Source organism: Alligator mississippiensis, chromosome 2, assembly GCF_030867095.1.
Source record: "Alligator mississippiensis isolate rAllMis1 chromosome 2, rAllMis1, whole genome shotgun sequence".
NCBI lineage: Eukaryota > Metazoa > Chordata > Crocodylia > Alligatoridae > Alligator > Alligator mississippiensis.
Genome location: NC_081825.1, coordinates 263438197 through 263455686, shown reverse-complemented (window position 1 = coordinate 263455686; position 17490 = coordinate 263438197). Strand labels below are relative to the sequence as shown.

Sequence of the window (17490 nt, the reverse complement as noted above, 5' to 3'; positions counted from 1 at the left end):
ATGCCCTTCTGCTGCAGCTGCCTTCTACTGGGGGCAGGGAACTCCAGACCTGGGTCCCTGGCCCTATAGGGGCAGAGGCTGTGAATAGGAGGCAAGGGGCACAAGCAGGGCTGAGGAGGGGCCTTTAATTTTAATCAGTGATTTTGCGATTTTTTTATTTTTTTTTAAATCAGAGAATTTGCATTTTTTTTTTTTAATCAGAGAAAACCAGGATCCCTGCTTATGAGGGGTTTTCTTTGAAAGGGAAGATCCCTCCAACAGCAACCCTGCAATGAGAGAAGAGACTGACTGGACCCATTTCTCAGCTCCCACCATTTGGAAGCCAGAGTTTCAGTACAACATCATCCCTTTGTCAGGGATCATTGCTCCCTGAACTGAGAGCAAGTAACTCAAGTCATTCTGCCAAGGCAAAGCCAGGGCCCAGTGCACAAAATAGGAGCTGAGCTGTAAGAGACTGGAGAGAAGATGCTTGGAGGAAATAAGGAGAAGCTGGCAATATCAGGGCAGGAAGGATCCAAGCAACTTTTGTTGGGCTATGGAGATCCCTGTCAAAGTAACCTGCCAGTGTGCAAAAGGGAAAAAGCTCCAGCAATTAAACAAAAAAAGGAATCTCTCTCCTCTTAGGGCAAAAGGATAACAAACCAGTGTGTGGCCTGATGCTCTTGAGCAAAGAGCCAGAGTTCCAACTGAGCCTAGTGAACCATAGGGCTAATGTGGTCAAGTCATCTTCTGTGGCCAGCACTCACAAGGGGATGATATGGCTGATATCACATCCAGCCACCTCCAACTCCCTAGACTACTTACAGCCGAGTCATCTGGGTGATAGCCAGCTCCCCAAAACTTCCAGACAATACTGGACCAGCACATACAGCTACAGAGTTCACATTTCCTGCTAAAACAATAGCTCAGATTTCACATTCAAGCTCTAGAGCCAGCCAAGTAACTTTCCAATTATTGTTTAAACACTTCTGCTCAGAATCCTTTCATCTCACTTATCTTGGAAATTCTGCAGACCTAGCAAGACAGCAAATGGACCTGTGTCTAAGAGGGATAATTCAGAAGGATCTCTGCGTGCACTTAAGGTGGACACTGAAATGTGGCTGTGGCCAGACTGGAGCCTGTATAGCAATGACCCTTGTCACTGCATTTATCTGCTCCCTGTGGGTTCCTTCCAAGTCACATCAACTCAGTGCACTGACAAGAACAAGTTGTTACCGGTGTCAGTCCTGCTTGGGCAATTCAGCTGCAAAGGAGGGAGCCAGAAGCTGCTCTGTATGGTGCACCATCATCAGAATCTGCAGCCTTAGAAACAGGGCTTCAAGGAGCTACCATTCTACAGCACCAATGTTGGATTTATCCAGGGTCTCCAAGAAGTCAGCTGCCATCTTGGATTCACTCCTACTGGAGAAGGGCCTCTACACAGCTGCTCTGGAAGCTTTGATTCTAAGTGCAAGTGATTCCAGGAAGAATATGCAGTCCCACATGCAAGAAGAGATGCCCATAAATATACACAGAAATGCCCACATGCATGCTAGTCCATAAATGTACATAAATACATGCTTATACCAATCACCTTCCTAGACAAGCCACCCAAGCCATTCCCTTATTCATTAAAATTAGCAGCAGCTACCAAAGCTGGGACCGAAAACTTCGTTTTGTTCCCAAACTAAAGCAGCAGCTGCTGTATTTCAGAGTAGCACAGAATACTTTATTCCAGCCCTTGGACTCTTCCTCTGCCTGGCACAGACCAAATTCTCCTCTGATCCTGCAATGCTCAATAGAACGGAGGTTCTCAGCCTCCAGGCCACAGCCCAGTACCAGGCCGCGAAGGTTCGGCTGCCAGACCAAAAGTAACTGGCATACTGTAGACCAGCAGCCAACCCTTTTTTATACTCAGTATATTTTATACTGAGTATAAAAAAGGGTCAGCTGCCGTTCTGCAGTATCCCAGTCACTTCTGGACTGCAGTTTGCCAGTCCACGGTGACTTCCAGTCCACGGTTTGCTGGTCCACAGTCTAAAAAGGGTAGGAACCACTACAATAGAAGGAAGTAAAGGATTCCCTTTGGACAGATCTCTCGCTCAGGAGTGCAAACAGTATGGCTCCCACATCAGCCCCCAGTGCCTACCTGAGACCTGATAAAATGTCCTCAACATTTGTGCCAAACACAGAGAAGTGCTTATAAGTCACTGCCCATTGCAATTATTCCCTTGGTGCCATAACAGGCAAAATGAAGACACTAGCTTGACAGGTAAGATAATTGTGCGTTACCCTCCAGCACATTCCTTTATCAGATACACTTCAGGGAGAATCTGATAAGGTCACTGGTTTAGCAGAGCAAGTCTATGGTATTCAGCTCTGCTAGCGAATGCTGCACCCAGTACACCCTTAATAGGCAGGGGCAGTTTTGTCACCCACCTTTATACCTCTCCATTACCCAAATCTCTCATGTGCAACATGACAACACGTGTTAAGTGGAACCATCTAAGCATCTCAGCCTTCCTTAAGACATTTGGACTATCAGTGCTTTTCTTCAACAGCCCAGCATACACCCAAAAAGCTTAACAGGACTCTTCAAATATGCAGAATCTGACTCTTGCTTACAATGACTTTAATCTGCCATCAAGCTGTAGCCCCATAATTAGCCTAGTTCCTCACAGTTCTCACCAGTCTTAACTACCCTAACCTGCTTTTTTTGTATTGTCAGCAAATTTTGCCATTTTGCCTCCTCTTCCAGTTAAGTCATAAATGGATTGAACAACTAAAGCCTTCAGAAAATCTAAAGAAATTGAAAGATTTCAAGAAGGACCAGGGACCCCAAAGTTGCTCACTGTAAAGGAAATGGAGACTATGCTGAAGGAGCATCTGCCTTTGTAGCCAAAGAAGCTCAACCGGCTTAGTTAATGAGATACACAACCCCCAGAACCTTATTGTGTCCTCTGCTGCTTCAGGGCACCAGGGAACAGCAATGACTACACAATTTTTCTCCATAATTTTCACCTGCTGAGGAAACAGTGGCCTCTGCTTTGCAATCTGAGGTGCAGTCCTTTGAGTCCTACACATCAGAAAGACCCATCTCTATGTTTCAGATCAGACATTGAGATTAGGTGAACTGCTCAAGTCAAGGGTCCCTAGATGTAATTATCAAACAGGGCTGACCCCTCCGCTCTACAATCCATTCCTCCTGTCAGTCTCACAAATGTTGATTCTGAAGACCTTCAGGACATGTTCTCAAGCCCATCTATTTTCTCAGGCCTTTGTTGGGGGGAGGAACGAGTAAATGTTTGGATTAGGGGTCTGTAGATCTTAATGTGAGAGGGAATAGAGAGTTGTCCTTGTGAGGTGACATTGGCAGCTTATGGGAAGTGCCCAGAGTCCACGGTAGTTTCATTTTTATGAACTGAAAAGATAAACAATAAAGCAACGTCCATAAGAAGTATGGATTTACCTGCACAGGCCCCAATTTGTCCATATCATCCAGCTATCTTTATAATCCTCTCAGCTATTGTTGCCAGTCACAAATACAACCCTTGGGGTTACAATTCCCAATCCAATCTGGGTTGTTATTTTTAAACTGGATACATGACTGGGTACTCTCTAGGTCTTCTGTTTTAACAGCTACTTTCAAATGTTAAGATGCAAGCTTTCCAGAAGTTCAGTCAATTGGATCCTCGATTCCTTCAGACAAATATCACCTTGGGCTTGATCCAAAGCATACGGGAGTCAATTGAACAGGTCCTTCACAGCCGAGAGCAATGTATTTTCTTATGGGGTTCCATCAACTTGGCTTCACTTTTATGTTCCCACATCTAATACTGCTTCATCATCATCCCATGACAAGCCCACCATCCTGATCTCAGAAAGAGACTTTAGCTCAAGGCCAAAATATGAGCAACCACCATCACCTTTTTCTTCTCCAATTCCCCCTTCATAAGTATTCCTCTATATGGGGTAGTTACAAGAGAATCCGGACTCTTGCACAGGTTTCCTGTTGCTAGTGCCCTTTAAGGATTTCCTTGCGTTTCTCACTACATTGGATCAAGCATTCCTCTCATTTCCTCTAGTTGTTATTTACCTTTAAGGAGATACAAAGGAAACTAAGCTACAAAGTCCTTCTGTCAGACAATTGCAAAGGGACAGCCCCACCTGGAGGCCAGAAGCAAAAGTGTGTGCCAGACACACACTTCTCAGTTGCCATGGGAGTGGGGAGAGGCACATAGTAATGCAAAGGCAAGCCACAAAGCAGACATGGCAGTCAGCTGAGCAGCGGGTGTCTGACATGTCCACAACCTGCTTGTATGTCCCTGCAATTGGGATTAGGCTCAGGGGCCAGCTTCCACAGGAAGGTGAAGGACCAGGAGGCAAGGTGAGACCTAAAAGAGGCATCATGTATTTCCTCTCACTTTACTTCTCTCACCTCCTCTCACAGGATATCACACCAGGGTGGTCTTTTGTCTCTGAACATATCACTTTGAATGGCTTAGGAATGCTCCATTAAGCAAGCCCACATTCTGGTGGGCTGAACATCCCTACTACTTCCAAATCCATGACCACAGGATATCTCAGGCATAACAGCAGTCCAACTGATACCACCCTAGAGCTGAGGAGCAGAGAGAAGAGCATATATTACCATTATTATAAGATACATTTTAACAGCTGTTATATTTTTTCAATACCAAGCTTTAATGCTTACACTGTGTCAAAGTTCCTAAGACCATAATACTAACAACACCTATACCCAGCCATTGACTGACCAGCCAGCCATGTTGAGACCTTTTGTAAATTGGATTGGAGTGGCCATGTGACAGCACTCCTAGATGAAGAGAAGACATCCTGGGGAGCACACAGTATACAACTGGCAGACTCACAGGTCTGAAGATAAGAAAGGAAGTTTACGTTTCTCTGTCACTGGTTCCAATTCTGCTCAGGGAATAGACAGAGACTGCCATTTAGTGGCTATTCAGTGTCTCACAGAAAATTAATTTGACTGGCCTCTGATCAGTTCATTATTGACGGGTGACCACATCACAAAAAACACTAGTGCTCTAGTAAACACTGTCAACAGCTGACATGGGCCATGAACTTACATCACACCCTCCAAGGAAGATACCAGGAAGCCATGGGAATAGTCCCTAAGTGAGGATATCTGTGTAAGGGGCCAGTACATCACAAAGTCCCCACCATGGAGAGCTCCCTAGACTCTCCCTCAGCATGAGCAGGTCCACAGAGTGGGATTTTGGTTCATCACTAAATTATCCATAACTCAGTATGTAAGTATTGCTGAATCACAAGAGCCTTTGTGTATGGTTCTCTCTTCTGACTGAGCTGTCCAAAATGTTTAGGCTTTCTTTCCAAGCACTCACATGCTTTTTAGAGAGAGAAGGCTTCTTCAGCTGGGCCCCTCTCCTCACCAAAATACCCTCTTTGTAAACACCCACCTCATGTTCAGAGGCAAACACCACAGCTGCCAGGAACAGGCTCTGCATTTCAAATGGTGACAGCAGAAAGTTGCAGCTTCCAGCTAATTGCCCATGTACTGACAGCCCAATAGCCAGAAGCTTGAGTAAGGAAAACATCCCGGCTTGATTCCCAAAGGGTAGAAAGGTAATTAACCTCCCTGAATGGCTTTCACTGACAAAGCATTTCCAAAAGCAACAAAGATAACTCAAGGATGGATTCTTTATAGCTCACAAGACATCCTTCCCTCCTACCTGCTGCCACCACCTCCCCATTGGCAAATAATGGCATCCATTCTCTCGGCAACCATATTCTACATTAAGCTGAAGTATCATGAAATGTCTTGTTTGAGCATTCTAGCTGTACCCACTTGTACAGAAAACCTGCAAAAGGAAACATTTCTGGCTGCTACACACTTAAAAGCACTTTGATGCACCCCTAATACAAACTTTGCACTCCATAACTTCTTTTGATTTGAAGGTAGGACCTTCATAAAAGCAACCTCATCAGTTTACAGAGTGCCAACAGTGGTACCCAGATGCTGTTGCCATGGACATTGAAGGAATGCTACAGAAAAGACAAAAGAAAGATTAGAGACAGTATTCCAGAGGGATAGGAAAACTGAAAAAATAAGAGCTATCAAGAGAGGGGAGGAAAGGGTTAAGGGGAAAATTCCAGGTAAATCTCCAGCTTGGTAGAAGACTGAGCTAACTTCCTTCATCTCCACCCCGTAATGAATTATAGACAAGGGATTGGGGAGCTACCTTGAGACAAGCAGAAGGAAATGTCCACTTTAGGGCACATTCCCCTGAATAACACTGAAGCAGAAGGAATTTCCAGGACCATATAAACCTGACAAGAACCTGTGAAGGCACTGGTCTTCTTATATACTCCCCAGCATTGGACATGCCCATATATCCTACAGCATTTCAAAGGCTGAAGACGGCCATATAATCTCAGCATCATTCAATCAGTACTGACAGCAATTTCAGGAAAGGGCCAGTAGACCCATGAGATCCTCCTGACAGACTGAGAAGAAAATTAGTGTCACCCATTTGCAAAGACACTGGTAGTGAATGATTTGGGAAGGCTGCTTTGGCAGGTATGAAACTTTGCTGCTGATATGCCCACCTGGAGAAGCAGAGGGACTGGAGCTGTTATCTGTCTGTTGCTGACATGATTGCTCAGCAAGGTAGCTCCCCAATCTTATGAAGCAAAACAAGGTGAGAGCATCAAACCTAAGCTACCAAATCAAAGGATGCAAGACTACATCCCAGCTCATACCGCTGCCTCCTGGAATGCATTAATAATCCCTCAATTTGCTGGCCGTAAAGAGGTGCTAGGAACTACCTGGCTGAGAACATTAGAAACACAAGCAGCCCATGAGGGACAGAAAAAGAAACTAAGATTGAAGAGGTTTCCTTGGAGCTAAGTGGGAACCAGTCTAAGAGCCCCTGGGGAACCCATTTTCTTCTTAATCTGCTTTGCATTTAATTGTTTCTTAATGACTATGTCCCCATTTGGTCCCAACAGGTTCCAGGACTGGTGCTGTCACTGAGGTTTCCTACCTCCCCGATTGACACAGTAGGTAATTTAGAGGTTCTGATTTAGCTGCAGAGCACAAATTAGTGTAGCAAGCACAATGTTGTTTGCATTCCAGTAGCACCCACAATATACCCTGTCCTATCCAAACTTATGGGCAAACAGTCCCCACCCCATGAAGCCTGCAATCTAAAAGTGAGCAGCACACAAAGGGTGGCAGAGAAGGAGGAAACAGACAATCACCAGCTATCCTCATCACTCACTGTGGAGCCACTGTTAATAGGTCCATTGCTTGTAGGTTTGCTAAGAAGCCAGCCATAACAGTGGGATTTAATTGAAGAGACTAATGGTCTTTTGGATGCCATGGTATGGAAATGACAAGACAATAGTTCTGGGAGCAGCTTGAAATCAGGGGTGGCATCAGTAGGAAAGGAGGAGGGAAAGATGACTCAGTGACTGACTGATGGTCTTTGTTTACCCATATTGGGCATCTATATGCTGCCACCTCCCAGGGCACCACACTCCTGAAGAGAAGGGTTAGTAGAAGAGCTGAAAAGTAGTTAAATCTCTTGGGAGATGGAGAGACCCCACAGGGAGAGCAATTAGTACTAGCTCTGATGTTGGACTGTCTGATGACTGGAAATTTGGACTGAGACCCCACAAGCTCAGCCAACAAACAATGAAGACCTTTGTTTGCTATCCACCTATAGCTGAAGTGGGACCAGTACCCTACAGAAGGGGAAAGTATGCCACCCTCAGTCCCCTGGAGCCAATCACACCGACGGCAGACATCTGACACTTAGTGAAGCCTTTCCAACAACAAGGTGGGCGCAGGTCCTACACCTGCTGAAGGTGTTCTGCCTTCTTTTGCTAGCCCAAATTTGCTTCACTGCCTTCCCCTCTCTGCAGTCTAAGTCTTGAAGGAAACGCAGGCCATGGAATAGAGCCCTCACACAGCACTAACTTACTGCACTAGCCACTGGTTGTGCCAAGGCACAAATGCCGATTCAGCTAAGTCTTGAATGCCAAGAAGGGAGAGTGCAGCACGGCAGAACTCCAACAAGCGCGGTCCTTTCTGCATGAGTCAACAAACCATCAGAAGCTGCATGACAGAGGTTAATGAGGCCATAGAGACACAAGGCAAAAGGTTAGGGTTTTGCAAGGGGCTGCTGGGAACAGCTGTCAAACCACAGGCAGGTCTGCAGCACAGGCAACTTTCCCACCCAGGCTTCGCTCACAGCAGGATTACCCAGGTCTTCAGCAGACCCAAATTTCAATGGCGCAGTCTTTCCAATCAACAGTGAAGGGGCCAGACTGACAGCCTTGGAATCTCAGAACAGCCACCACACAAGCAACAACACAGCCAGCTTCCTCCCACCCCACTGTCCAGGGACCTGGCCTAGAAAGACCAATGCAAAAGGAATCCAGGTTCCACAGCTCACCCAGTCCTTGGTTTCTGATGAGATTATCAGCACTAATTGGTTCCTCTGTTGACAAAGATGGCAGGTTTTATGCTATGTGCCAGGACCTGAACAGATCAACTCACTGGCACAGCCTAAGCGATGTTTTCCAGAAGGCCATGATTTCCACCTGCTACCAACCACAACTAAATTAGACTCAGCAACCAAGAGTGAAAGCCAAGCTCTGAGGGCCACCATAGAGCTATGGAAGTGGCAGAGAGCCAGGCAGGTAGAAAGCAAACACTCTAGATGCCAAGGTGGTCAGTCTGACACCTATCCCCAATTCATCCCACAGCATCTGTACCACTCCCTTGCAATCAGAAGAGCTACCACTGAGCAAATCAATTCACTTGGTCAGAGGGGAAGCTACTTTGCTAAGAGCTCCCAAGCACTTTACACTAGTTAAGATCAACTCTAGGTTAACATAATGTTAGAGAGGTTGGGTGGCCCTCTGGAGGCCAGGGAGAGGATGGGTAGTCCCATGCACTGGTTTTTCACTTCTGAACATTTAGGGTCTAAATGCTAAGTTAAACAGTGAACTGAGCTTGGTGCACATAGTTCAGCATGATCCATATCCTCTGTTCTAAAGAGGCTCCAGGACCAGTATAATAGAGGCAGAGAAGTGTTGGCAGAGTAGTGTGAGGCAGGAAGAGGCAAGAATGAAAAGCAAAGTGCCTGCAGATCAAGACTGAGGGGGTCTGCAAAGCAGTGGGTAAAGGCCTTGATCTGAAAAGGACAACTGCAGGGCAGGACTACAGGGCACTGGGGCAACGTTGTCATTTATATCCTTGTTCCTGTCATTAGATGCTATTTTTATTCATATTAATTAGATATATCAAAGGCAGCAAGAGAAAGCCTGGCAAGGCAGAGTCCCTTGGTTTGCCCAATTATTCCTCATTTCTTCAAGGAAGTTCTGATCCCTGATTAATCCCCAAGGATTTCCCCTCTACTCCTCTACCTTTGCCTCACTTAAATGCACCTAGTCTTTGTATTACAACTGCCACCAGCTAATTGGCCAAGCAGCACAAGACACCATTGCTAAGCAACACCAGGCTGCTTGTCTTCCCACTCCTCCAACAAGTGAGCTGCCTCCACCTGACCAATCAGGGCATTATCTTGATGGGACACTCAAACATGCTTCCTCTCAGTATGTCCAGACCCTGATGGATGTACACTGGTGTGGGTTAGGGGTGGTTGGCCCGGATAGCTCATCTTTCCCATCTGGCAGACAGGTAATTATTTTTACTAGCAGAGTCCTTTTTCCTCCTGTTCAAAGCAGTTTCTTTCTACTGCTGGCACCACTAAGATTCCATGTGTTAAGGTACAGAGGCTGATCAATCAAGCCAAGAGCTCACTGACTTGTTCTGGAGTCTTGCTTTTGGCAGAACTCGCTCTCTCTCTGCTGAGTACCTGAGGAGCGAAGCCCCTGATCTGTGGTGGCCTTACCTGTGATTTGACATAGTCATACTCCTCTGATCCGTGCGGGACACCCCGGAGGGAAGTAAGGTAATCGTAGGTTATAACAGCTGTCTGAAAACCAAAGCATACACAACATGAAAATCCTATAGTAACCTCTGACCAAGACAACAAGGGACTGTAGCTTTAGACTCTAAATTTGGGTTTAAAATAAAAGGGTATAAAATAGAATTAAAAAAAAAAATCATCATATTAGGTTCATGATGAATGAAAACTAATACACATAAGAATATCTCTTCCAAAGAACATTAATCGAAAACTTCCCTGTCATGCAGGAAGCACTAACATGGTGAAATTAAATGTGAATGACATCCACTACTTTTGTATTTTCTGTCTTCTGTTCCAAGAACTCAAAGTATTTTACAGATATTTATTAATTTTCACAGCTTCCCAAGAAGGATTATTCCCATTGTCTGAAGGGTGGGGAAGGAAAATACATAGTACAGAAAAAAAAGTCCAGTGTCACAGAGCTAGGAACACAGCAGAGGAGCAACAACTGTGGCTGGGATTTCTGCTGTTCTAAGAATTTCCTGCAGTGTGGTGTGGATTCTCTTTATTCTGCTCTGATCAGTTGTCAAAACTTCTTCCTCCTTCTCCCTTTAGTCCTTTCAGTTTCACTCCTCTTCCTCTCTTCCTTCCTCTGCCCTGCCTCTTCACTAGTCTTCCATTCACCCGTTTTTCTTTCCATTCACACCATCTACTACTCCGTGTATGTTCTGCTAGGTGCTGTACAATACCCCATTCTTTGCTGGTACTTCCATAAACAATATAAATAAACACAGCTGAACATAGTTCTTCCACCATGGTTGGCCATTTACCCATTCATACCTCCTGCACTGAGTGACCACCAGTGCACTGAGAAAAAAATCTGGATAGCTCCTTTCATCTTTCACCTCATGGCAAGTGAAAGTTACTCCACGCTAACTTGTCATGAAAGAATACTAAAGTGCTGCACTGCAACTTCCACTTACTATGGAATAACAGCATTCACACGGGCAGTTACTACAGATTAGCAAGGACAGGAATGGGGGTGAAAACATTAAGTTTTATGACATTTTAGGCAACAGAAATGAACATGTGCTACAGAATTTCCATTTGGATTTAAAGACCCCTGGGACCAGTAAATATTTCAGATCTAAAATCAGACTTCCAAAACCCTCAATCCCAAACCAGTGTTTGTTTCTGGTTTTGCTGGGACAAAGCAGCAAACAGGTCTGTGTACAGTCAACATACCCTTCCATGCAAGTCTGAAGGCAAGGAAACCAGTGTCACGACCACGTTAGAAAGAAAGCCACTGAAAACAAAGAGCCAGGGAGTAATGAAAGGTTAGGACAAGCTTGAATTCAAATCACCTGTCCTCTAGGCTAGGGATCAAGCACAAACAGGCTTGTGTCCTCTCCCTGTAGAGCTGAGGTTTCATCTGTTTCCTGTTCCTTAAGCTGGAAACTGGGTGGGAAAAGCCTTTTCTCTTGGCTTTTCAGCCCTTCTTGTCCCTGTTAAAACCAGGAGCTGCAGAGGGCTGTGAAAAAAATTGGAAAAAAGCATTTACCAAGCATTTTTCCAACTTAAAAAAAATGGCTTTAGGGTAGAGGGAGGTTCCAATCAGCCTTGGATGAAGGTTTCAGTTGGTTTTGGTTTTATCTCTGGTCCACGATTGTAATTATCACCTCCAACTTGAAAAGAAACAGCTAAACAGATTGGTCTGCATTATAGGGGAAGAGGGAATTAATTAAGCAATTGCTAATTATACTGTAATCTCAAACACTAAATTAGTACTACGATGATCCTGATAGGCAACTCTGACATTGCTAAATTTCCTCCAGTGTCTGAGATGCACTTAAGCTAAAGCAGCGGATGTTAACTTGACATACTCCAAAGAGGAAGAGGCAGCAATGGGCCCTTGGAAAGGAACAGCCAAATTGAAGCAGAGATGCTTAATTTTTAAGGCTATCCAGAATACAGACACCGAGACCTACTGTTATCTGGACATAAAGAGAACCTCACTTGCATGAAAGACTGGTTCTCTGGCCTATGGGTTCTAATCTGGAGCCAATCTTTACCGACATAAAGAGACCCTTGAGATCACCCAGTGCCCACAGTGTCAATGCAGCACTGTCCTCAAGAGGGCCTTTTAAAGTCTGTTTTTAAACATCCCAAAAAACGTCATTCAGTTCATAGATTCATAGATGTTAGGGTCGGAAGGGACCTCAATAGATCATCGAGTCCGACCCCTTGCATAGGCAGGAAAGAGTGCTGGGTTTAGATGACCCCAGCTAGATGCATATCCAACCTCCTCTTGAAGACCCCCAGGGTAGGGGAGAGTACCACCTCCCTTGGGAGCCCGTTCCAGACCTTGGCCACTCGAACTGTGAAGAAGTTCTTCCTAATGTCCAATCTAAATCTGCTCTCTGCTAGCTTGTGGCCATTATTTCTTATAACCCCCGGGGGCACCTTGGTGAATAAATCCTCACCAATTCCCTTCTGTGCCCCCGTGATGAACTTATAGGCAGCCACAAGGTCGCCTCTCAACCTTCTCTTGCGGAGGCTGAAAAGGTCCAGGTTCTCTAGTCTCTCCTTGTAGGGCTTGGCCTGCAAGGTTAAGTTCCTTAACTCATACCTCCCTTGACTGACCACACCATCTCCTGAAGCAATGTTTCCACTCAAAATCCCTGTCCTCGAGTATCCCTGCACTTTCCGCTGGGCCTCACACACAAGTGAAATCCAATTCCCTAAATCTGGAGACAAATAGAACTTCCCCCTGGGCATATCAGAAATGCCAGTGAGGAAATTTTACAAGGGACAGCTGAGGTCAGTGGGGATAAAATAGAAACTGAATCAAACCTGCAAGCAAGACTCAGAGCAAACATGGCTACAAGTTTAAGAATATATGGTCTCTATGTCTTCCCTCCCCCCCACCAACTTTCCCCACTTTCCATAGCTTTTTTCTCCCTCCATTTTTGCAGCTGTTACTCCCAAGCCCATGGGAAAAAACAAAACCCTCTAAATACAGCCTGCATGTGGCTGGATGGGGTTCAGGAGGTAAAATTAAGTATCCAGATTTTTGTGTACTTCTTTGGATAATATTTGAGCATTTAAGGCTTATCTGTTATGACTGCAGACACCCAAAAATGATTATGGGACCCTATTGACCCATTAAATAGAGTCTGCCCAGTACTAAATTAAGGGATAGGCACAACAGGTCTCTATCTAGGCCACCAGCTCCAGGAGTCAAATGTTTACAGACAACTAAGCTTTCATTAAAAATACAGTAATTATCTAGCCTTCAGGGCTGTAAGGAAATGCTTAGAAGTAAGACAAGAGTGAACTAATGCAGTGACATGAGCTGAGTCAGCATGCAGCCTGAAGCCCAAACAGGCCTGCACATCTTAGTAGGGCAATGGTCACCAACTAGTGGATCCCGATACACCGGGAGATCTCGGAGCTTCTTGAGGTAGATCTCAGAACCTCTCCAAGGCTGGGGTGGGGGGCTGAGTGCCCGTATGAATGAACACACATGCTCCAGTCCAGCAGGTCAGTCTGTGGGGGAGGAAAGGGGCAGGAGCTAGATGGAGGCCCCCGCAATGAGGGACAGTGCCACAGACGCAGGAGCTGACTGGGGCCCTGACCAGGTGCAACTTGCCTGCTGGAGAGGCACGCTCCCAAATAATTTTTTCTCCCTCTGCCTTGATCTGCCTCCTCCCTTTCCTCCCCACAGACAGCTGTTGGATGAGGGGTGGGGAGTGGCAGCAGCGCACAGTAAATCTTGGGTTGCTTTTAAATGCCAAACATGATCTCCTACTTAAAAAGTTTGAAGCCCACTGCAGTAGGGTGTTCATACCAACACCCATTGTTCTGGAGGACCCTGGCAGCAGATAGCTTCCTGGAGAGAAGGCAAATGGCATACTTGGCACACCCACGCACAGAATTACTGAGGGTTCCCTACTGCTGTCTCTTTCCCCTGGGAGAGAAGGGTGGCCCCTCACTAGGGCAAGGCCAGAGGGCACGGTTGACACTACAGTGTGCTCCATGTCATGGTGAAGCCAAAGTCCTTCAGTCTGGCCTTGGTCAGACACTTGTAAATCAAAAAACTCCTAGCAAAGGACATACCTGAACAATCAGCCAACCCCTCAAACTCTAAGCAACTATCATAAATGAGATGTAACTGAGACTTTCTCTTCTTGAAAAACACTTTCTAGTCCTTTAAAAAAAACCAGGACTATAGTATTGGCCACTCTTTTCAGTTTGAGAAACACTGACCAAGTGGATCGAGACTGAGGGCAGCGACTCCTGAGCTACAACAGTTTGACCAGGATGTCAGTGGGGCCTTGGACTGGTCACTTCTCGGTACCTCAGTAAAACGAAGGTATGTCCCCAACACAGAGGCTGGCGATAATACAGAAAATCAGTAGCAATCATGCAGCCCTATGAAACGATCGGGTAGGAAGTGCTTCATTTAGCTTTATTTTTAAAAAAGGGTGATGACAGTCAACGTTCCCACCTTGCACTTCCAAAACAAACACCCTCTCAGGCCTCAGCCACTACTCATTTTATTTTCTGCACCAGCCTGAATGTAACAGATCTTAAGCCACGTTCCATGAACCTGTTTCCTCCAGCAGCAGAGGCCCCCTTGTAATTCTCACTGACACAATGTTTAAAGGGTCCAGGATATGCAAGCCGACAGTATTGTAGCACCAGGGGCCTGTAAGTGATGGAGATCCTGGTCTGAAGTGACAGCCACATAACACAACGAAGGTGCAGGGCAGACCAATCCCCTTCACAGGATCTGATCTACCTTGTTACTACATACTTAATGAATTAATTGGAGAGCACTTGTGCAGAGGTTCACAGGCTATCTGGCTGTCAGCCACAGCTCTCAGGTGTCTAGATACTGAGATCAACAAGCTGAAACTAAAGAAGACACCCAAATGGAGCTAGTAGGTCACTTTGGACTTTGTTTTAGAAACGTAAGAGAAATGAATCAAACCTTGTAAAGTGTGAGTGCTGTTCCCGCCTCACCCTTACCCCAAGAATATCACCATACAAACATACATGCTCAGACACCTCTTCTCCTTCCCACAGTTTTTAACACTGAGGACTTAGGGTAAAGATCACAGGTCAGGCCTCAACACAGTATTTGTGCAGCAGCTACTGTACAATCCTTTAAAAAAATCTGTTACTGTATAAGAAATACCCTAAAGCAACAGAGATTTAAAAGCAAAATGACCAGAAGCAGCAGTGGAGAAATGCACAGTACTGAGTTCTAAGTGGAGAGAAGGCAGTGCATAAGGAAAGCCACACAGCAACATGAGTGTGCTCCCAGCAATACTGACCTGGAAGACTCCTCCATAAGGTACAAGCTCCCTCTGCTTCACAGACAATTACCCTCTATTCCCTTCCATGTTTTTACTTCTTCCTCAGGCTGTAGGAACACCCCACAGAAACACCCAAAGTCCCGGAGTCAAATGCCAATGGTAAACTTGAAATATAGCAAAAGAACAGACTAAATTCCACCCCCACCCCTGACCCCTGTGAACTCCCATTTCCTTCCCAAGAATCTCCCTTTCCCCAGTCAGCAAACCTTTCACTCTGTCCCTCCCACACTGCTGCTAGGGTGAAACTTACTGTGGCAATGGCTCTGCCCACTCGAATGATTCCAAAATCATTGGGATCCACGTACTTGTTGCCATACAGGTAGACACCAGAGGTAGCTGCTGCCAAAGAGAAAATTTTCAAGGCCTGTCTGGCCATGCCAATGACCACTGCAGAGATACAAAATAGGAATCATTACTACCTGAGTAGCAGGAAGGGAACAGGAGTAATCTCAGGCAGACATAGATAGAGGTTCCAAGTCATCCAAGCACTTCCTTCTACCTGCTAACCAGAGCTCAGATTCATGCTGATCAGCTGGCAAGTGACCCCTGTTGAAGTAAGCAACTCTAATAAACCAAGCTTGGTAGTTTCTGTCTGCATGTGGGAGAAGCGTACTCCAGTACACAGAGCAGCATGGATCCAGAGAGTCAATTCTCCTCTGTGCCTTAGGAATCAACAGGCAGGTATACACAAGCAGCTCTAACCTCATTATTATTATTATTACTATTATTATTGTTATTTCTCCCTCCTTATTGTTATTTACACTGTAGTGTTTCTAGAAGTTTAGGGCTTCATTATACACCCCCAAGAAAATGATCATCAGCCTCAAAGGTGTTATGATATAAGCTTAATAGAAGAGACACCAGGAGATGAAACAAGAGAGACACGGGATGCACAAAGTAACGGTGAGTCAGATACGATTAGTGCAATAAGCAGCATTCACAGCACACCAGCTGCCCAACCATCATCAAGAGGTCAGGAGGCATCTTGAAGTAGGTAGGGTTTAAGAAGTGTTGGGAAAGCCAGACTGCAAGGTTGATGTCTCAATGGAAAGTAGGGCTTTGAAAAAAGAAGCCAAGCTTCAATTTGTGCTTGCTGCATTGAAAAGGTGAGGTCTATTGGAAGGAGGCAAAGAGGGAAGTGATAAGCTCAAAACAACACACCAGGAATCTCTCAGCCTTCTTATCATCAGGGAAAAGGGAGGCAAAAGCTTTGCAATTCTAATGTATGACCCCACACAACTGAGAGGCAGCTTGGTTTAGTGGCTAGAATATGAGACTAGGAGCTGTGAAATCAAAAAGAGAGTTGTCAGTTCTAACACTGGCTCAACTGGGGAGGGGGAGAAAAGACCACCGGGCAAGTCACTTAGCTTCCCACTCTGTTTCCCTATAAAATGAGAAGGATGGCAGCTATACCCACCTATTTACTGCATTAATTGCATGCTGGTTGTAAAGTGTTTTGAGCATGTCATTCATTATATAAATAATACTAACAATAACATAGTAGGTAATAAGTGGGGTATTTTAGAACTGGCTTAAGGTTATCCTCTAACTAGATTGTTAGACATGCTTATACATCATTACAAACCTCTGGGAGGAAAAGGAGAAGAAACATTCCCTCTTCCCCCTGACAGTTCCTTTCCCCGTTTTATTAAATTACACTTTTGACTAGGCAAACCTGGAAGCCATTTACAAATCCAGTTTATTTGTCCTTGCCTTCCACTGAATCCTCTTTTCTTTTGACCTGTCGCCATGGGCAGTGGCACTAGCCTCCCATTTCATTTTCTGCTTCTAGTCAATTGCACCCTCTAGTCAAGAGCCCAAGGCTGCTGTTCCTTAGTTCCCTACCAAATCAGTGGGAAAGTTGACCCAAATTTTGTTTTACTTATGTCCCCAGCTGTGCTATGCCTTGCACCCTTCACAAGTCTCTCATGAGTATGCCCTTCCTAGGGACAGGCTTTGAGCCTCCCCTTCCCTCAGAGTCCCACAATTCTGCCATTCATGAACAATGTCTGTACTTTCCAGCACCCTATTTCCTCCCACTGTTTCCCTCACAGGTGCCAATCTAGCATAATCCCCAGGAGGTTGCTTTCTCCTGGGAGCTTGTAATAAGGAAGCATAAGCTACAATACAGTTTAGTTTTTTCAGAACTGTATTATTTATGAGTCATAGGAACAGAGTCAGAG

The 17490-nt window shown here is 45.3% G+C and overlaps 1 protein-coding gene across 13 annotated transcripts in view; it reads right to left on the bottom strand.

The window, feature by feature from the left end:
* Nucleotides 1-17490, bottom strand: part of ADCK1 (aarF domain containing kinase 1) — a 139552-nt gene that overhangs the window by 99570 nt on the left and 22492 nt on the right. For 8 of the 13 annotated variants that reach the window (XM_019478881.2, XM_014608293.3, XM_059723123.1 and 5 more), the window contains exons 2-3: nt 15558-15694; nt 9906-9989 (exon numbers count right to left, since the gene is read on the bottom strand). The exons of 1 other annotated variant lie outside the window; for it this stretch is intronic. In XM_019478881.2, the coding sequence (XP_019334426.1) occupies nt 9906-9989; nt 15558-15683 (210 nt within the window). In that variant the 5' untranslated portion in view covers nt 15684-15694. Of the gene's footprint in view, nt 1-9905; nt 9990-11287; nt 11298-15265; nt 15274-15557; nt 15695-17490 lie in introns of those variants that run through there. 4 more of the 13 variants (XM_059723127.1, XM_059723126.1, XM_059723124.1 and 1 more) reach the window with 4 other exon arrangements.